Source organism: Sorghum bicolor, chromosome 2, assembly GCF_000003195.3.
Source record: "Sorghum bicolor cultivar BTx623 chromosome 2, Sorghum_bicolor_NCBIv3, whole genome shotgun sequence".
NCBI lineage: Eukaryota > Viridiplantae > Streptophyta > Magnoliopsida > Poales > Poaceae > Sorghum > Sorghum bicolor.
Genome location: NC_012871.2, coordinates 59,007,231 through 59,028,927, shown reverse-complemented (window position 1 = coordinate 59,028,927; position 21,697 = coordinate 59,007,231). Strand labels below are relative to the sequence as shown.

Genomic DNA, 21,697 nt, shown 5'->3' with positions numbered 1-21,697 from the left:
AGGTTTTATTCCAATACCTCCATTTGTGTCTATAGCGTGATGAACCAGGTACCTTTTTATTGACGGTTCAAGATGTTCAAACAAACACTGGCAGATTCGGTTGATAAACTCAAGCGAACAAGACAACTTCAGTCATAGTGTTCCAGGGCCATGCTCAGTAGCAGCAATTTGGCGTCTGATGGCAAATGACCTGACTGCTACGGTTGTCTTTCTCTGACAGAGCTAAAGACAGACCGTGGTTGAAGGTTATTACTTTATTGGACGAAGTGCCATCTTGTATTCTTGTGAACTGTTGGGCTTTTGCTACTATGCTCCCTGCAGACACTGTTGACTACAAATCAATTTCCTGAACAAGATGAGCTTTCCAAACCAAAATGGTAAGGTTGTATGGACTGCAAAGAAGATAACAGGCTCTGTTTCTGCAATGGATGGACGATGCCACAAGTGATACAACATTCTTTGTGCCACAGGACTAGGCTTTTAAGTATCCTGCAAATAGATACATGTAAGTTTTTTCTGACTTTTTTTTTGGCTATAACTGTATGCTCTGAGTACTTACAGGCTGAGAAATACGAGCGTTGTATGCTTACAGGTTGTTTGTGTCAGCTGATAAAAAGTTATGGATCTCATCCTTGGAATTTGGAAGGTTCATTGTTCAATGCCTGTGGAAACACTGGTGCGGTGCAATATCAATCTTTGCGTAATGTTTTTTTTTTTCTGAAAGGATGGCAAAAGCTTTGCCGCAAATTTATTAGAAGAATAAAAGTGAAAAAACAAACAAACACGACTTGGCCAAGTGGCCATCCACTTACAACTCACAGCATACAGCCGTTTGAGCTTCCAAGAGGAGCACAAACTGAAAAAAAACTGTAAAAAAAAAAAGAAGTACAACATGAAAAAACCACTATCAGAAGCGGTGTGAAGACATGGCTAAAGCGTATTGTTCTATAGCTTTTTATATTTTATGAGGAAAATTCTCCAGTTGCGTTCGTTCCAGATATTCCACCAGAAATAGATGATCAGACCGTCAAACTCCCTCCATCTTCTTTTTTCAATCTTGAGTCTTGATCTTCTTCACCATTTATATATATGGTGAGCCCTCAACTACTGATCATTGAGAAAATTCCCCAACTCAGAAGCACATTCCACACATGTTTGTGAAAGGGCAATTGGTGCAAAGATGGTTAATCGTTTCATTGGCCTTGTTACACAATTTGCAGATAGCGTCATGTTGCCATCCTTTCTTCTGGAGGTATTATGCAGCAAGAATCTTGCTATGAAACAGAGTCCATATAAAGAATCGAGAGGAAATTCCCTATGAGCCACTGTAAAAGATCGTGATCCCCTATGAGCCACCGAAAAAGTTCAATAGACTTCAGCACCACTGTTCCAAAAATTTTTTTACCCTCCATGCCACTGCAGTGGCTCACAAGGAATCACGATCTTTTACAGTGGCTCACAAGGAATTCTCTCAAGAATCGTCACTTAGGCCCAGCCTTTGCCTTCCAGATTGGAGTAATCTTGAGTCTACTTACATCACCTATGGATCCATGTCAATCTTGAATGCTGTCTAGCTCTTGTTTTTCGGATGCATGCAAGGCCAATAGATTTCTCTTTCAAATACCGCCTGAAGGATAGCTCCTCATCATTTAGCAGGCGAATCTCCTGTTCCTTGTCCAATAACAGGAGGGTCACTTGAACCAGTCTCTGAAGATCAATGTTACCAATTGAATTGTATTACCATATCTTGATGGCTTTAGCAGTGCGCAGCAACTTGACATGCAAATAAGGATGGCGTCTTGAGTGTTAAATGGAGGTGGCAGGCTTTGCAACCACCTCCCGAAATCTGAACCCCCAACAGAAATCATACTCAACATCACCCTGCATGAATAAGGGGGCAGTGATCTGATCCAAGGAAAGTCAATGCTTGAAAAATCATTTTTTTTTGGAAAATAGTAAACCACTCCGTTGTCCTGAAAAAAAAATGATGAATTCGTGTCATTGTGGGCACCACTTGCTCATTGCTGAAACTTGCGCCCTTGCTGAGGTAGCTCTTGTAGATCGTCTAAAGCTCTGTTAAATCTTGTAATCATTTGCATTTTTATCCTTCCATTGTTCTTATCAGTTGCGTTGCAAATTAAGTTGAAATCCCCCACCAAAAGCCAGGTCTCCTTTGCCTGTTGTTTAAGTTCTGATTTCAGAAATAAACTCAATTTTCTCCATGTCGGACTGAGGAGCAGAAACATTTGTCAGTGACCAAACAATATTTTCCGAGCACATCTTTATGTTAACTGAAATCGTTCCTAGTATATCTTTATGTCAGTGACCAAACATTTTTCTTAATGGTTCTAAGTACATTGTTGTATGTCTGGTATTGAATCGAAGACGCCAGATAAGGAAAAGTGAGGATGTGTGCATCCATCATTTGATGATTTCCTGCTTCATGTTTGGTTCGCATTTCATATGCAAAACATCTTTGTTTTGACTATCATACCATAAGACGTAACAGAACTCATGTCATAGAATAATGCTCTGTACATTTTCCTTTTGTAGATTTTAGGAATATTTCTTTTGTATACTTGAAAACTCTATGATCAGATGTAATGATGCAGAGATGTGTGGACTTTTTTTCTTCTTTCATTAGTAGTTTGCTATTTTGTAACACAACGCTAGTAAACATGAGAGCATTGTCACAATGGCTAGATGCGTTAGGTTTCGTGTCATGATATGGTCACCAGAAGCCAGCTTGTGTTGTTCGAACTTCCCTTCATCACACTCCAATGCATCTTTGTTGCTCAAACTTCTTTTATTTTGCTGTAGCTCTATTTCGTTTCTTTTATTTTGCTAGTACTGCTTGTAATAAATGTATTTGCTAGCCTAGAAAGAAGCATCCTGCTTTAACATCATTTGTGGGGCCAGTGGTGCCATATAGAAGTTATCTCCTTTGTGCTTTAGACATAATGATCCACGCAAATCATCGTGTTAGCTCTAATCTAATGCTAGTAATAGTATTATCCCTTGGCAGCCTAGGCACGCATCCTTAGGGTAGTCCTAATGCTAAAAACTATACGTTTCTATACCTTCCACTGGATAGTTTCTACACAATAATTTTCTATCTAATTATATTTATTCTCTCTTCATTCTGAACCAATCATACCACTTTATGTCTTGGATCTCCTATAGACATGGTTTCTAACTTAGACACGGTTTCTATGATTTTTGCTCTCTCTCTTTAATAACTACCTTGCTATATCAACAAAATGTTTAGGTGGCACTACAATTAATAAGTGAACAGTAAGATGTTTTTCTTGAGTTTATCTGTCGAATCTACCAACCATTCAACAATATTTTTATTTCACAATAAATAAGTGAACAGTACTTTCAGCCATGATTTATCAGCCAAAACGAACAAAGCTGCATTGGGAGTGCCCTTGATCCTTTGCTTCACTGCCACGCTAGCTAATGGTCTGCCTGCTACTGTCCATGACTCACTTTTTTGGAACTGAAACTTGTATCACTCTCTGTGTGTTCCCTCTATACCCATAAAGTAAGTCGTTGTGGATAAAATTTAGGTCAAACATTGGAAATATAAATCACGAATGACTTTTAAATTATTGAGTTTGAAAATATAAAAACTATATGAATAGATTTGTCTTGAAAAATACTTTCATAAAAATATATCTATACCACTTTTTGATAAATATTTTATAAAAACAAAGAGTCAAAGTTAGACTTTGGAGACCGTGCCGTTGTCCGAAACGACTTTTTTTTTATGGATATATTGAGAGTATATATAATTTCACATTGTGAACTGTGCCAAAGCCGAGAGATAATATAGTCATCAATGCTTCAAAAGCAGAAATATTATATTTCATGTCTTTTATTTTGCTAATACTTGTTGTAATAATCGTATTACTAGGCTAGAAAGATAGATACAAGATATGAGACACAAGCATCCTGCTTTATTAACATCATATTCACTGCCTTTTTATTTTCTTTGTCATCTCTCTTTCCTTTTCCATAAGGAACATGCTCCTTGTTAAAACTACACGAACACGAACAACTTTGCATGCCCTATCTTCTTTGAACCTTGACTTTAGTCTTTGGCATTCGGAGAGATGTATCATTTGCGTGTCAATGTAACCTGAGAATATCGTCCCTTCGTTCTCCTATAAAAAGAGAGTGCTGCATGCAATGGGCAAGGGCCATTAACGTTCTCTTACCAGCCATATGTTCTGCTCTGCCACTACTCACCAGCCGGCTCTAGCTTGTTCTATAATTTCCGTGCTAATTAAATCTCCACATATGTTCTTTTGTACCTACAATTAAGCCTTCCGATCAGCAAATTGAGACAAAAGTCATACAATTTATGCTGCTTCCATCCTGTAAGTCTCTTCTTTGGCTTATCGTTTTTTCATCTAAGCAATTGAAGATAAAAGAAATTTATTGCCGTTCTTTCGCCTACAATTGTTTCCCCTCATCTTTGTACATTGCAACTGTTCTTTTAAGCCCATTTTCCTTATTGATCTTACAATGCATTGATCATCCTTGCAACAACTTCATTTAGTATGTTGGTTCTTATAAAAAGGTTAGCTGTTTGCCTTTTTCTCAAATGACAAATTGACATACCCTAAAAACAATCATATTATCCCATTTTCAGGCCCAGCAAGTCCACCTGGTCATTTCTTGTCATCCACGTAACATCAGAAAATTTTACCACCAGGTAGCCAGGTACTACTGCCATTCTTTCTTAGTATTTGCTTATTGAGTTAGCGCTAAGCACTCTGAACCGCTCATCTCTTTTTCCCATGATCATATAGGGCGTATGTGCTTGTGGAGCAGAGTTTGTGAGAGAACATATATTGGGCCACCTTCAGTTCAAGCAACAAGGTATTAGTACCAAACTATATATGCGCTTAGCTTGTGAATCACACGAAGTTACACCTGGAAATTTTACCAAAAATAACAAGCAAAATAGGCCAAGCAATGCAAGGAGGTAAAAAAAAAAATCTGTAGTTGTTGACTTGTGGTTCCATTACTTTTAACTAAACTCATCATAGACGAATGGCATTGACACAATTATGCATGTAATGCGTGCAGTTTCACCTTTGAGATGATTTTTTGTCAAGAAGTTAGCTAGTGTATAGTAGTATTAAATCAATCACTTGGGTCCTGCCATAATATGTCCCTCTTGGAGCTTGTCCCCGACTGCTCGTCAGGCCAAGATGGACATATATACGAAATTTGTGCCATAATAACAGGATGATTTTGTCTATGCTCACAAGGTACCTGTGTACAACACAAGTAATAAGCACCACTTAGCATGCCGTACAGTAATATATACGTAGCCAGTATATTTGTCTTCATTGTGGAACTAAAAAAATACATGTGTTTCTTTTCTATTCAGATGTTCCATTACTTAAACAAAACCACACAGCACTTCTTCTGTGTGCATATGTAGATATGACAAAAAATGGCTTTCAATAATTGCACAAATACCCAAAACACAACCTAAACTATATGGAATGCAATTTATGAAATGTTAAACTACTTTGTTCCCCCTTCGTGCAAACAACTATGTTATTTCTACATTTATGGCTAGTTCAATAAATCTCTTTGTGAACTACTTTGTTCCCCCTTCGTGCAAACAACTATGTTATTTCTACATATTTATGGCTAGTTCAATAAATCACTTTGATCACTCACAGGTTCTGTGTGCATCTTGAGAATTTGTGGCAACTAGTAAACCTAAGTCATGGCAGCATCATTTCCATTGGACAGATCCACATTGGATAAATGGCGTGATCATCTACAAGATATCAACTTCTGGTATACTATTTTAAACATCTGAATTCTAATTTAAGTTTATGCTTATAGGGAGTGTTGGTTGTAGTTTTTCTATCTGTAATAACTCTTGCCCCACCCCACCCCCCCACAAACACACAACAACACCCTCTCATGGTATATCCCAATATTCATGCTAGGAAGCATAACAAGGGAAAAAATTATATGTTAGCTCTTTCTTATCTCGAGATTTAGAACCTTTCATGATATCATTACAATTGAAATACTAGCTAGGCCTCTCGTCTACTTTAGAGTGTGACAGAAGAGGCAAGCCTGTTGTTTCTGTCTGGTAGTGTGTGTCCATGATTTTTATTTCTATTTGGTAAGAAAAAGATGATACTATGCTAACACAAACATGATCATGTAGCAAAAATGCTGAGATGAAATGTATCTCTGACAAATATGGATGTCGAATATTTGAATGTTATGCTTTCATAAGTAGTGAAAAGTAGCAGGCATGTACTTGCAATCCATCATGTTAGCAGAAAAAAATATATTATTTCCATGATCTTTTTCCATAGTCAGTACTAACCATGATTTTCACATGGACATATACTTGAATTCTTAAAACTGTTACTACATGAAAAAAATGTAAATAATGGTGGATGCTACTGATGACAAATTAGAAGTGACATGTGTTGATCTATTTTATTAATAACACACTATGATGACAAGTCAAAAGTAATGCGTGTTGACCTATCATTAATGATGCACTTAGGGCCTGTTTGGTAGATTATTATCGCAGTTGTTGCTGCAATTTCCTCTCTGTGGCTACTGTAGTAGCTGCCACAGTGAACCCAAACATAGTGATGGATGGCAATTGTGATCCGTCACTGGAGTGCATCACCTATGCCATGAGGAGGCCCATAACCTATCACAAGTGACCATCGCAAGTAACTTTGTCTTTTCCATCTGCTTTGACTTAAGTCAGTGGCAAAGAGCCAAAGACCTATGATTTTGAACTAGAGTAGTCCTAGTTAATATACTCTAATATAACTTCGTTATTAATCCAACACATAATACGAGTATACAAGTACATAACTTACTAACAAATGAGGTATATATATACAAATATAAATAACCAAGAGCACTATATATATAATAGGGCACATAATATCTTAAATTATTCAACAAAATATGTTCAAAATTTCATAAATTACTATAAAAATAATAGTTCTAGGACATGCCCTTGCATAAATAGAAAACCACGGTACTAGCCTAATCTCATAGCATTGAAGTGCCAACTGTGTCATCCTCATTTACATTAGAGAAAATATCACACATATTGTTTCTTAACTTATTTTTCACTAGACTCGTCGCGGAGAATACTTGAACAAAAGAAAATTAATCCTATCCAATGCCATGGCTGTAATTCTTAGCCCTATCAAATCTACCATACAATAAATATGTACCAAGCATGGAGTATAAACCAGACACCAAACTCACCAAGCGGGTCATATTAGGCTAGCAACACAGTGACACAGCCTAGCAAAAGCGTCATGGGTGGGCGAAGGCCAGGCCGTGCGTGGTTGCCCTTACTAGGGGTAAATTTATGCTTGTTTATTGGGGTCTTGTAGACCCGATAAAATATAAAAAAGCTTGGTAATCAAGTTTAAAAATCCATGTAATGTAATTAAGTTGACCTGGTGACCCCGATAGTGTTCTTAGCTAGATTCACCCCTAGCCCTCACGAAAGAACTGGGGAGTCAAGGATGAATCCGTTGCAGACTATGTGTTAGCTCTAGTTGTGTGGGCTACTACTAGGCATGCTATAGTAGATTAATTTGCACCTTTGTATGCTAATTAGTAAAAAAATATGGATTCAAATTTGGGGTAGTCCTGGACTTACCTGGACAGCCCCTTAGTTCCGCCCAAAACCCAAATGGCTGCTTCTGGTTTTTATAGGTTACACCCTTTACCCATCATTTTTGACCTAACCAACCTATCAGCTCTTCCTATTTCCTAGATGCATCCTGGAGTAGAGCTAGATTTTGGTAGCAATCATCTCCTTTTCAAATGACAATACAACAATGCATCAACATTGGAGAACACACATTTCACATTGGCATCAACAAACACACATGTAGTCATTTTTTTTCTCAAATCACGCAAGAGGACTCTGCGTCATTTCATTAAGGTAGAAAAAAACAAGTACATGGGTCTCGGAGACCCAACCCGAGTACCAGGAGACACCCACACACCCACACACTAGGAGATCAGCACATCAACACACCACAGACTAAGTAAAAGACGACCAACAACTCCTAGGACCTAAACTTAAGAGGGGAGCAACCTGGATAAAAGCTCGGAGAGCTTGGAGGCCCCAGCCATGCACCAAAGACCGCCCTCTGTGCACACAACACTGATAACCTCCTGAACACTCGGCCTTAAGTTCTGGAAGACACAATCATTACAATGCTTCTAGACCTCCAAAGCTACAAAGACTATCAAAGTGTTCAACCCCTTTTTGATTTCCTTTGGAGCTGCTGCAATCGATTTCCTCCACCATCCCGAGAAACGCCTCACAGTTGGATAAGGCGCCAGAAACAGCAGGACAAGCTTCTGGAAAATCAAGGTCCACACTTGGCAAGTGAATACACAACCAAACAGTAAGTGATGTATGGTTTCCTCAGCCTGATCCAAAAGGGACAAGCATCTGGATGAGGAAGGCCTCTTTTAGCCAACCTATCAGCTGTCCAGACTATGTGGAAAACCAGCCAAATAAAGAATTTACAGTGCGGGGGTGCCCAAGTTTTCCACATCTTTCGCCATGGTCCAAACTTGATGGTTCCCACGAAGAAGGCTCCATACGCAGATTTGCTGCTGTGAGAATAATACCCAGGATGAGACCAGGATGAGACATACAGCAGCAAATATGACCCGCTTATAATACCTCCAAAGGTACCAAGACTATCAAAGTGTAACGGTCCAGCACATCCAGCTGCAAGAGTAAACCATCCACAATATCCCAAATATGTAGGTATTTAATCAGAACTTCTATTGTGCGAGCTCCTTTAATGTCACCAACCCATCTTCCATTCTGGATTGCCTAAGCCACTGTCTGTCGCTTGGCTGTTCGTTTTGTCACTGCTTTGACCAAATTAAAAATGGTCGCATTAGATACTTATCAAAATATCTATATATAAATTATACTTGACTGTGTGAAATGAGATATATCTTACATAGTTGATACCTTCAATAGTGTAGCCGAGCTAGTCTTTCATATATAGATTAGGGCATGAATTATTGCACCCTCTCTTGCTTCATATGGACAATCTTATGCTTTACCGTTAACAACACATGATGTTGTAGCTAGTTGATTACCCTTGAATGAAAAATATACATTATCCTACCAATTGTCTTTTGCAGTTTGTTCATTAGAGGTCATAATAGCAGGAGAGCCCAAAATACTCTATGACTTGAGCTAAAATTGTATAAAAGCCAATTGCCACAAAGGTGGTATTACAAGAAAAGACTCTTGGAAGTTAAAACAAAGACAACAATATCTTGAAAAACAACAAGCACCCTAGATATCTCCCATATCGGCCTGCTGATATTTCCTAATAAATTATTACAACAAGATTCATTTAGTCGGTTAACATACATACCTATCTATGCCTTGTCCATCAAGTAGATGAGCAACCCCTAAGTAGAATTTGCTTTTAGCCAGTCACCCCAGACCACCACCGCCTAGGGGTCGATTTTGGGTTCCTTGCTAATACTCATTGGCTGCGTACTTGTCCTCTAATATAGGGCGAGTCAAAAGTTATGACTTAGGGAGCAATGACTAAAAGCCGTCACTTACAAACTAGTCATGAGTGATGGGTTATATTAAGAGCCATCACCATTGAGTTGTCTTGGAAGACCCCATCACTCATGAGTGATCCAAAAGTAGCATGTCACGATATCAACTATCACTACAATCATTAGTGACGTTTGACGCAACTATCCATCAATGGTGGTGGACCTCAGGTTATAGCAAGACCCATCATCACTATGTCAATATGTCAGAAGTACTCATCAGGCATCACGTTTATGTTGTATGTAATTTCACATTGTACATTATTATTACTACTATAGAGTCCACTGGTCTGTAAACATGCAGAAAAGGTGGTTTTACATGAGTATACAACATCCATATTGATTCTTGTACTAATTTATTTATTTAAGAAGTGTGAGAAATAATAGAAATTTCTTTTCTACTCCCTCCATTCCAAATATGACCCGCTTATAATTTAGTCAAACTTAGGATAGTTTGACTCTCCAAGATTCTTGGAATGATTTATAATTTGGGATGAAGGGAGTAGCTAATAAGAAATATAAACCGGAGGACTAGACGTATGTGAGGAAGGGGAAAACAGAGTATATGATCATCATAACTAATTATTATTCAACAACCACGAGCTGAGATGCATGTAAAGTGCACGTAAAAGCTTTTTTTTATAAGGAGTGCACGTAAAAGTTATTCAAAGGACTAATTAAATGAATATTCCCATTTTTTCTATTTGTCAGGCGGAAAGGGTATCTCAACAGCGATGCATATTATAGCTTGCGGAAAAAACTGGTTGCCTATAAGCACGTGCACGTGCAGTGGAATGTCGGAGTCGGACCCACAGCATGTTTTACACAGGCTATATCAAGCATCATTAGGGAGGAAAAGATGAGGTTGGATGGTCCCTTTGATCACGTAATAGAGGTGGACATGGAGCAAGCATCATGGTCATGGACAAGCCTCAACATTTATGACAGACTGGCCTTCAAAGTGGCAGAGCAGCTCGGTCTGCTTGCTCTCAACCAAGAATACAACAGGCTCAAGGAAGAGGATGATGAGCTGCGGTACTATACGTATGGCATAGAGCATGGCACAGACGCACTACGGGACCTATCAAGGTCACTAGCTTCTCAAATCAACCAAAAGTTGTTGGGGAAGAGATACATACTTGCAGTTCAGAACCTAAATTGGCCCATCAAGATTGATGCTTTAACACAGATGGTAGGCCTCCCCCCTGCTACGTGGGGGCCCTCTTTTTGGCTCGTATCTACTACCTCCGAATTCGTCTATGACCAAAGCAGTTCATCAGATCATGAGTGTGTTGTCCAATCCTTAAGTGGAGATGATATATTGATGCTTACTTTATACTCACTGCATCAAGCGGCTAAGCACATATATGATGTGATCGGCGACAAAGACGAGCAGCAATGGCACCTTGTGGCTCTCTGGTGCTTTCACTATGCCGCCATGCTGCTTGTTCCCTTCTCCGATGACATCACCGACTCCATCTTCAATAGTGAGGTCGTCCCCGCCTTGCCCTCTGATAATAATGAGATCGCCATCTCCTCATCATCCTTGTATGATGAGGACGTCCCGTCCTCGCTCACTGGGCTTGAGCTCTTCCTTCGTGTTGCCAACAGGGTGGAGGGCATCAACCCACGCATCGCCTACCTCTGTAAGTCAGTCTATATATGTCCCAACTCACTTTCAGTACTATACAAAAATATTTTCTATTGACATTTAAATCCTCCAAACTTATTTTCATGATAAAAAAGAATCAACCGCCCTGTTGCCTTGCAGCAATGGCAGCTAGAATTGGCTGCCACTATTGCACTAAGCCAGAGGAGCCCATGGTCAACGATCACCTCTAAAAATGAGTTCCTAGTGGTGGTGCTATCGTATAAGAGGTTGTCTTAAACAACCGCCACTAGAAATATCCATTTCTAGAGTCAGTCTTTGTTTTTATAGCCAGTTGTCTTAAGTGGTTACTATACATAGCCATGCAGCCCGCAACCTGGTGGCCCGGCCCGAGGGATTAGGCCGTGCCTGGGCCGCCACCCAGGCACGCGGCATGGCACAGGCACGGCCCGTTCCAACGGTTGGCCCGGTAGCGGCCCGGTGAAAATGAACCGTTGGTGTAGTTATGACTTCTATATGTGTGCTGTTAATTGTTATATTGGTGAAAATAATAAACAATTGGTAAAAATGATGAAATGTTTCACCATTTAGTGAAAATATTGATGAAAGTGAGCTATTGTCGGCTTAATGGGCCATGAGCCGGCATGACACAATAATCGGCTCACAGGCTGTGCCTTGGGCCGAAGGCTAGGCACGAAGCCCATAGAGGCATAGCCCGCTAGGCACAACGGCCCGCAACAGTCCGACGACCTATGACATGGCACAACCCGTTGGACATATATAGTGGTTACCACTAAAAATCTATTCTAGAGGCTGCACATATAAATTGGTACTCCCTCCGTTTCAAATTATAAGTCATTCCAAGAATCTTGGAGAGTCAAAGCATTTTCAAGTTTGACCAAAAATATAGAGAGAAATATAAAGTTTTATGTCATAAAATAGGTACACTATGAAAATATAACTAACAAAGAATCTAACGATACTTGGTTGATACCAAAAATATTATTATTTTGCTATATAAATTTGGTCAAACTTGAAAAACTTTGACTCTCCAAGATTTTTGGAATGACTTATAATTTGGGACGGAGGGAGTAGCTTTTTCATATAACATGGGGTGAAGATTAGAGTTTATATGAAAACTGTAGAGCTTAAAGAGATTCACTTCTTTTTTTTGTTTAAGATCATTTAGTCTTTTTTATCTTTTTAATCAAGTTATAAGTTTGGCAGTGAAGTTTTATAGAAAGGTATATAATATTGTCATGCATATATCCATCAGTAGTAAATATCATGAAATGTTTGCAACTTTTTTTTATATACATGATCAGAATATACACAGGTATCTTTTACCTATATATCACATAATGGTGTATGTTCCAAACATGTATAAAGAAAGAGCCTACATACATTCTATATATTTTTTTTCTAGAGATGGGGATATACACGATTTATCCCTTTGTTCACAAGATAAAAAGGGATTTTTTTCCTTAAGATTTTCAGAAGCAGTCGTTTAAGCCAATTGTTTCCAAAAAAGTTTTCTACGTGTGCGCAGTTGGTTTATAATGGGCCGTCTCTAAAAAATATTGTAGGAAAAGGTTTAAAACCAGTTGTTCTCATATTTTCTGTTAAAGAACAACTATGTGATGGGCACCAATAACCATGGGGTTGCTTCATGAGTTGATTCTATGCTCATTTTGTTTTCTCTATTTTTTCATTCACGTTTTTTTTTAAAAAAAATTCTATAGCTGGTTAGTTAAAGCGACCCCTCTTAAGAATCGATTTTGATAGGTGGCCAGACCCAGTAAGGGAAACCAACGCGAATGGAGCATTTTCACTTACGAACAAAGATAGAACATTGCCTGTTGAACCTAGAATATTGTCTCTACTTAATAAAAAAATATTTTATCTTAATAAGATAAATATTCATTAATAAAATTTAATCTAGATATATCCATGTGTGATCTTGTTTTGAAGGATTTGTTATAAGAAATTTAATGGTACAATTGGAATTTAATTTATATCTCTGGTTTAGGAGTTATGACTTTTTTAATTCGCTAAAACAATTTTGCATGTATAGGTGAGTGGGGCCTAGGTTGATGGGATAGCGTGTCATCCCGCAGTAAAAAAAGGCCACCAAAGAGATGGGAGTTGTGGACGGGTCCTCTCCATAATTTTTAGTTGTAGAGATAAATATTCATTAATAAAATTTTATCTAAATATATCCATGTGTGATCTTGTTTTGAAGGATTTGTTATAAGAAATTTAATGGTGCAATCAGAATTTAATTTATATCTTTAGTTTAAGAGATATGACTTTTTTAATTCGCTAAAACAATTTTGCATTCATAGGTGAGCGGGCCTGGGTTATGGGTTAATGGGATAGCCTATCTGGCATAGTAAAAGGGAAGGAAGTTATGACTTTACCATGGGTGTGGTAGATGGGTCCTCTCCATAATTTTTAGTCGTAGAGATCGATGGTCGCTTGAAAGTTTGCCATTCGGCTGTAGAATCTAATTAGCCGCCTCTAAAATGCATTTTCAATGGCGTTTTGCCACTTCCTTTTCTTCACTCCTCCCCATGTAGTTGACTGATTATTTCTTCACGCATGCATATGCATATGCTTGATACTTTGATACTACATCAGGCCGCCTCTATGCCTTCGACAAGGCTCGTCGCCTTGACCCAAGATCTACCGGGCGAGGTGTTCATCAGTTCAAAACCGTACTCCGACAGAGGCTCGAGAAGGAGAATGAAGCCACACTAAAGCATAGGATCAAACAGAGTGACTACAGTGAACTAACTTTGTTCTGGCAGAAATACGTGGAGAAGTCCAAGCAAGCAATACAGCATTGTGGTGCCCTTGTAGAGGACCTGTAAGTCACTGGTTTCCCTTCCCTCTTGCTGCCCTTACAAAATTGCGCTTATTCTTTTACTTCCAAGCTTCCTCTCTCTCTCCTCCTGTCCTAACACGCATTACTTTCCCTCATTTCTCAGGAGTCGCTTAAATAAAGAGTATGAAACTACTACTGTGCTGTCTGAGGTCCTATCTCGTTTTCGGCAGCAGCCTTCTGGTGGTAAACTGCGAAAAGATGATATTATCTCACATAAGCATGACCTTATCTGTCAGTGGGCCGCCCAAGGCATTCTGCCTACCATCAACAGAAGTGTCCAAGAAACAACATTTGAGGTGACAAATAGCTACCACAGAAAAATAAAATTCAATGAAGACAATGTATATCAAGTTGGAAATGCCATCCTTGAGGCTTTTCTGGAGTACTCATTGCTTCAGCTGCCTTTTCCTTATGAAGCTAAAGCTGACGATCCCACTAAGAGTGCTGCACACTTCTTAGCTTATCAGGGCCTCATCGCAGAGCAGCTCACTATAGGTGAAATTTGGGTTGATCAGCATTCTAGGTTGGAGCACATGCAGTGGATCTCGCATATGGATGACCAAGGATGGCAGATTAGTAGAGAATGGTTGAGCCACGGACACAGACCCAGGGGCCCAACCACACTCGTTGTAAGGCGTTGCTCACCAAGTTTTTTTGCAAAGCTTGGTCAATTGTTGCCCAAGCTCCCTTATCTTCATGTTCTTGATCTCTCATATACTCAAGTAGAATCACTCCCTCCTTCAATCTGCTATCTCCAAAAACTCCAATTGCTTCTACTCAAGGGATGCCATAAACTCGCAAATCCATTCAGCTTCCCAATTACTCTCCCTGGAAAAAATATCACCAACAAGGTTAACTTGCTCAATCTAGATCTCTCCTACTCAAATGTAGAAACTTTTGATAGTGACTTCTTCCAGAACATGCCTAGTCTACAGGAGCTCTTGCTTGTCGGTTGCTCCGACCTTGTGGAGTTGCCGCCCTCAATTGTTGGGTTGTCTAGTCTAACAACACTTAAGATCACAAGGACTCGGATAAAGTCTTTCCATTACTGGGAGATATTTAACAAGATGAAGAAGCTCCTATCACTTGAGCTAATTAACGGTATTGGTGGATGGGAGTTCGGAACTGAGGAAGAGCTAAAACTGGAAGGACATCCTACCCTGAGATCGTTCTCGTTGGTAGCCGCACCCTATATAAGGAGATTGTCCTTCAATGGATGTAGAAAGCTGGAGTCTGTGGACACTCTCGAGGAGCTTGATGCTTTAGAGGAGCTTGATCTTTCTGCTACAGGTATCAAGGAGCTTCCAGCCCACATCCCTAATCTACCCCGGCTCCGACAGTTGCTTCTCATAGGTGTTCCTGCTCTTAGACGCTTTCCTTGGCATGCTCTGAAACGACTCCCAGATATTGTCTGCTTGGATCAGAGCTTGGAGGGAAATGGAGTTCATTGCAGTCCACAAGTTGCTCAGATGGTGAGCACCAGCAATTCCAGATTGTTTTATAGCTTCTTCAGTCACAGTGCATATTTAGTAAGGAGTGGACACTTTTTGAAGTCTTTCTACATTCAAGTGAAATCATTTAAGGCCAGATTTATGAAGACCAATGACGAAGATGACATGGTGACCAGCAACATGCTTCAGGTATCGGAATCAACCTATGCTGATGTAAACCATCAGTATCTTACAGGGGGAGTCTCTATGCTGGTGTCAATGGATGACATGCTTCCCTTCCGGGTGACCGAGCGTCATGTGGAGATCTCAGCAGTGGATCGGTATCCTGCTGGTCTAACCCATCTTCTAGAGGTCACCAAGTCGGTATGTATGATGAATGATACCCATGTCACCAGCCTCAGCGGTCATCTGAGTAATTTCAATGATCTAGAGGAATGCAAGCTCAGGCGGTGCCACCGCATGGTTCATGTATTTGAGGTGGCGACATGTCTAGGGAACAATCTGAAGAATGCATGTGTCTCCTATCTCAAAAGTCTCACCCATTTCTACAGACCACCATATGGCCGTGGTGCTACTAAGTTCCGTGCACTCAAGCACATCCGTCTGGAGCACTGCCCAAGGTTGGAGGGCTTCATGCCATGTGACTGTGAGCTGCCAAGCCTCGTGACACTCGACATCCTCTTCTGCTACAACCTGAAGGCAATATTTTACAACAATGGCCATCATTCTTCTCCTCGTCACTACCAGTTCCCTTGCCTCCAAAAGATACGCCTCCAGGAGTTGCCACTGCTGGAGCATCTCTACGTCAACGACGCCATCCTCACCGCGCCCAAGTGGGAGGAGTTCCAGGTCCGTGGGTGCTGGAGCTTGCATCGTCTGCCTCGCCTCCACCAACAACCAAACAAGACCGTGAAGGTGAGTGGGGAGCAGGCCTGGTGGGCAAAGCTACACTGGGACGACGACCAAGGTGACAACACTCCCCACCACCGCAGCTTATACGAGCCCAGCCTGCCTCCGGCGTTCACTTTCGTCCGTGAGCACTTTGTCATCAAAAGCTACCTCAGATGAAGACGTCCACGTTATTCTCGGTACATGGTGAAGATATCAAGAGACAAGAGCTACTCTAGGACAGAGGTGATTGCAGCATATATATGTAGTGCTTGTTTTCAGTATATCTAGCAGCCTTGCATGTCCTGTGTGAAACTGCTTGTCTAATAGATTTGTTTATATATAGTGGAGTGTATATATGAGCTTTGTCTGCCATCATAATTTGCAAGCACCTCTATGTCCCTCATTGCTTTATTATTGTAATATAGTATGTGTAATGTACCTGTGCTTCTGATGTCATATACGTTGTTATTTGATTAAATATGACTCCTGTGTGGAATATTATTAATCTGGATTTCTAATTTACCAGTTCATATCGGCCGAGTGTGAAGCTAATACATACAATTAGTTTCTTGTATTATTTTTTCATCAAATATTTAATTTTATGTGATTCATGGGCTCATCGCCTTCTAATCTGCTGCGAAGTATGCACGAATGGCATTTAATACTGGCATTGTGGATCGAGTTTCTTTTAAATCCAGAAACGAGACAAGAAGTGGTCTAAATAGTTTAAGGTTAAAAATTTTACTAGCCGTACACTAATAGATACTCAAAGAACACAATTGATGATATCAATTCAAAGTGCTCAAGCAAAACATATACCATTTTAGATAGAAAAAGTTGTATATAAGAATGCAATGTTTTAATTCCTCACAAAACAAAATAGCATTACGAATTGAGACAAATGAACACAATACGCACCATTCATTCCTCATGCTCTCGCGAGGCAAATTTATCATATGATTTCTTAAGCCTTGAAAACGCTTTAGATTTTTTTTTCATCTTCAAGCGATGCAGACATCCCACACAATATTTCATATCGGAAGCTCCTATGCCCCCTACAATATGAAATATTTCAAACTGAAACGCATTTATTAGGCACTGTTCGCATCTCAAATTGAAATGCATTCATTGGGAACTAGTCACAATGACATTGAATATCTGAAAACTGAAACTCAACAATCTCACCTGTCCTGTGCTGTGCACGGTGCACTTGCAGCAGGAGTCTGGGCCTGGGGACGGGGAGGAACGGGGCTGGGCGGCCAGCCCCGCCGACGCACCGTGGCTCAGCAGACGCTGCTCGCCGGCTCCTGCTGGGCGCGGGCGTGGAGAGCCAGTCCAAAGAGGACGGTGTGAGGCCACGAGGGGCGCCTCCGGGCTGCGGCTAAGCTCCAGCCTCCGCCGCCGACGATGCGCCGTGGCTCTGCTGCCGCTGCTCCTGCTGGCCGCGCCGCCGCGGTCGTAGAGACCCGGAGCGGAGGTGAAGACCCAGCGAGGCCACGAGGGGCTCCGCTCCGGCCCCCGGACCTCCTCAGTCCTCTTCGTGCCTCCATGGCGGGCCGGGGTCGCCGGTCGCGACGCCGCCACCGGGCCACTCAGGCTGAGGTGCTTTGTTGTTTTGGGCCGGAGGGGGCTGATGGGCTGGCATAAGGATTTGTTTCAAATGTAAAGTTTTTTCCTTTTCTATTATTCTAATAAAACTTGCGGCAAAGTTTTTATCGTCCTTTAGAAAAAAAAAATAAAAAAAAAGAGCCGCGCCGGGGATGCCCCAGACCCAAATCTGCCCTGACCGTAGATGTTCACTAATTGGCATAATTAATGATATATATGTCCTAAATAGCAAACTTATCATCTGCTCAAAAAAAGTAGCATACTTATCTGTGTATTGTAAAGGACATGCAGCTTGTGGTTTGGTTATCTAGATGATTTGTGGATTAGGATTAAGATTGATTTAGCGATGACGTCATGCATTCCAATTTGTTTGGAAATCAATTTTTGTATTGTGCTTGGAACGTGCTGATCTAACTCATATCGGTACATGACAGGTTAAAATATTTATCATTGATCATGTCGTGTGTTCTAATTTATTTTAGAATCAGATGCTGTACCATGCATGAACACTTAACTCGTATAGTTGAGAGAGAGAGTGTGTGTGACCATGGAAACACTTTGTGTTCTAATTCATTTTGAAACAGGACTCATCATACTTGGACATGCATTCTACTCCACGTGAGAGATTGAGTTCATTGAGATCTCTACCAAACCGTTGTGTGTGATGAAAGATGTGAAATCTTTCGTCCTTAATATTAAGGATAGAAGATAGATAAAATTTTGGTACACGATCAAGTACGACCCTTAAGTCCACTTGGACCCGTCTCCAAAAATAAATTGACGGAGGCAAGTATTTTAAGGCAACCGCCTCCGAAAATATATTATTTCTAGAGTCGGTTTTCTTATTACGCTCGCCTCTATAAATCTATTTTCGAGTAAATAAAAAATGTCCGCGTCCGTTAATCGTAGGTATTAATCGAGGCGGTTGAATTTTGTGACCGCCTCCGTTAATAAAAGAGCACCGCATTGTAAAATTATTTGTGTAGTAGTGAGTGCCATATAGCTGAGTTTATCTGCTAAATCTGTCAGTCATTCAATAATGTTTTTCTCTCACAGTAAATCAGCGAACAGTACTTTCAATCATGGCTTATCAACCAAGCGAATAGAGCGAGTTGTGTAGGTCTAAACTTATTGTATCCATGGGCAGCGCCAGGGGTATGCCCCTGTATTCCATGGAATACCCATGATTTTTGTGACAAACACAAATATATGTATATATACACACATGTATAATCAGCATATATGTTAGTTTGTTGAATGTTGCAAATATGTAGCCCATAAGAGCAACTCCAATAGTCTGGCTAAAATTAATTGTCAAATTCTATTGTTTAGCTATTTTGTCAAATAAAAAATTCTAAAAAAAAAGAAGAGATCTAAAACAATCGTCTTTGCTTTTTGCTATACAAATTCTGAAATAAGCTATATATAGCTATATAGCTTATTAGTTATATAGCGTCCGTAATAAGCTATATATAGCCACCGAAAATCAAGAGAAAGCCAACTTCCTATTTTATAAAATTAGATAGCATACTAGTTGGAGTCTACTTTTTGCTATACAAATTCTGAAATAGCATAAATAACAAGAATAATTAAACTCTTGAAGTTGCTCTAAGCCTAGTAGAACAACTAGTAGCGGTAGCCCATGAACTCATAAAGAAACCCCATCGACGGCATTCCTCTAGCGGCGGCGGCGGTCAGTGGTCTTTGTAGGCTTTCTCATATACGGCTCCCCTTCAACGCCTTTCTCATATACTGTCTTTCTCATATACGGCTTGAAACAACAACAAGGTGAACACAAATATCTCACATTTTTTTTTATTCTTCAAAGTAAGAATTGAAGGTTTCATTTTCTTCTTTTTTTGTTGCGTTCTGATTTTTTTATAAAATGTTGCATTGTGTTCTTGTAACATAGATAAAGAATTTATATATACAAATATTTTATTTAGCATATATTTTAAGAAAATTATATGTACTACTTGAGTTGTGCACCAAGATCAATTTTGTATTGATTTTATCCTCTATTACTATTGCACATATACATTGAAAATTTTTTATACGTGGAATACCCAGCTGTGAAATTTTGGCTCCGCCACTTATTGTATCCCTAGGTAATTGTACATAGTATTTATACTTCCAGTATACTTTTAACGGCACCTCCAATTAATAGTAAGCATTACATATTGACTCTTAGATGTCACCCCTTTTTATATATATGTCCCACATGTAAGATGTTCTTTATTCATATATTTTTTACTATTAAGATAGAGCTGGAGTTATATGTCCTGATATTAGGACGACGCGCAAAGAGCTTAGCTTAAATTCTTTACTGGAGTACTAATGTCTTTTCTTTTTGTTCCCGACGTCCCATTTTAGAATTACTGGAGATTTATGATTTGTCCAAGACCGTAATGTTGAACACAAGTACACTACCATTAATCAGCAAGATAAGGTATTTGCTAAACATCGAGTCCCATGGCACGCAAATAGAAGGCTTCACGGGACCGGACAGCGTAGTCGCATGAAGTTGCATGAGGTGTGCCATTAAGTAACCTGTGCGAAGCACAACGATAAGTAACCAAACCTATAGACTGCTCAGTGCTCAATCGTAGTTTTGTCGGTGCTGCACAAATGATTTTTATAGTCGTCTCGAGTTTTTCTTTCTTAGAGATGGTGCTCTTAGGCCAGTCTCAATGTATCGGTTACCTGCCGTTTCTTTCGGCTCTTCTTCTTAATAAAAAACACGTGAAGTCGTGATCTCGAAAAAAAAATGTATAGTTTCATGTCACAGTTACCAAGACTATAAACTAGGTAACCGAGCCACAAGAGTTTTATGGGGATGAAACTCCTCTCTCATCTGATAAAACTCCTTCATTTAATGACCCTGCCAAGTCAGCAATTTTGCTTATGTGGCACCCTATTTAATGTGCATGACACTCTCATGAAACATGCATTGAGACTGTCCTTAGAAAAACGTCTGTAATAGACTCAAAATTAGACGTTCTATACATATATTTCAATTGTTTTGGCTAGAGGAACACAATGATGAAGTTCATTAATGCATTCAAAACCTATTAGACTGGTTTTTCCAAAAAAAAAAGGTTGTCAATTACATGTAGCTTGGTTGAAATTTTAGCAGCCCCACAATTTTGTAAACTCATTTATTATCTCTTAATACAAAGACATGCAAATCTTTTGAGTGATCGAGAAAGAAGCTTATTTAGACCATTTAAGTTCTTGAGGCTCCAAATAGATGATCTAAAGTACTCTATAAAATTTAGTCCACCTCACAAAAAAGACATCAGTTCATTAGAAAGCATAAATAAGCTAGAGTGGTCTAAAATTTAGTCCTTAATTTTAGCCAACTAAAATTTAGATCATGAGATCCAATCAGGGCCTAATTATGTACTGTTTAGTGGTGGAATTAGCATGCTTGGCATGAAGGACGTACCTTTAATTCTCAGCGAAATTATAGGGTAATTCATAATTACTAAACAGCTGAATATATTATTACCAAGCTATTCTTCACTCTGATAGCTTTGCTGTTAACATGGGTATACTCTGTGAGATATGAAGCTAATTGAAAATGTACGATAGGTATTCTTCTAC

General features: G+C 39.6%; 2 protein-coding genes across 2 annotated transcripts; one reads left to right on the top strand and one right to left on the bottom strand.

The window, feature by feature from the left end:
- LOC8070621 lies at positions 4,123-16,660 on the top strand. Its single transcript, XM_021453536.1, has 8 exons — positions 4,123-4,385; positions 4,661-4,731; positions 4,821-4,890; positions 5,709-5,829; positions 10,357-11,291; positions 13,895-14,123; positions 14,245-14,636; positions 15,033-16,660. Exons 4-8 carry the CDS (start codon positions 5,756-5,758, stop codon positions 16,658-16,660), a joined length of 3,258 nt encoding a protein of 1,085 aa, XP_021309211.1. The 5' UTR covers positions 4,123-4,385; positions 4,661-4,731; positions 4,821-4,890; positions 5,709-5,755.
- Positions 14,465-18,520, bottom strand: LOC110432741. The gene is made up of 3 exons (XM_021453535.1): positions 18,494-18,520; positions 17,669-18,121; positions 14,465-17,560 (listed from the first exon to the last, which is right to left on the bottom strand). Exons 1-3 carry the CDS (start codon positions 18,518-18,520, stop codon positions 17,405-17,407), a joined length of 636 nt encoding a protein of 211 aa, XP_021309210.1. The 3' UTR covers positions 14,465-17,404.

What these genes read in the sequence shown, in the direction of transcription:
- LOC8070621 (XM_021453536.1), top strand. Translation starts at nt 5,756, where the DNA reads ATGGCAGCATCATTTCCATTGGACAGATCCACATTGGATAAATGGCGT. An exon ending in GGTGCCCTTGTAGAGGACCT is followed by an intron (nt 14,124 to 14,244) that starts GTAAGTCACTGG and finishes CTCATTTCTCAG; the next exon opens with GAGTCGCTTAAATAAAGAGT. An exon ending in CGCAGAGCAGCTCACTATAG is followed by an intron (nt 14,637 to 15,032) that starts GTGAAATTTGGG and finishes ACTCAAATGTAG; the next exon opens with AAACTTTTGATAGTGACTTC.
- LOC110432741 (XM_021453535.1), bottom strand. Translation starts at nt 18,520, where the DNA reads ATGTACCGATATGAGTTAGATCAGCAC. An exon ending in GATATGAGTTAGATCAGCAC is followed by an intron (nt 18,122 to 18,493) that starts GTTCCAAGCACA and finishes TCCTTATGCCAG; the next exon opens with CCCATCAGCCCCCTCCGGCC. An exon ending in CCGTGCACAGCACAGGACAG is followed by an intron (nt 17,561 to 17,668) that starts GTGAGATTGTTG and finishes AATGCGTTTCAG; the next exon opens with TTTGAAATATTTCATATTGT.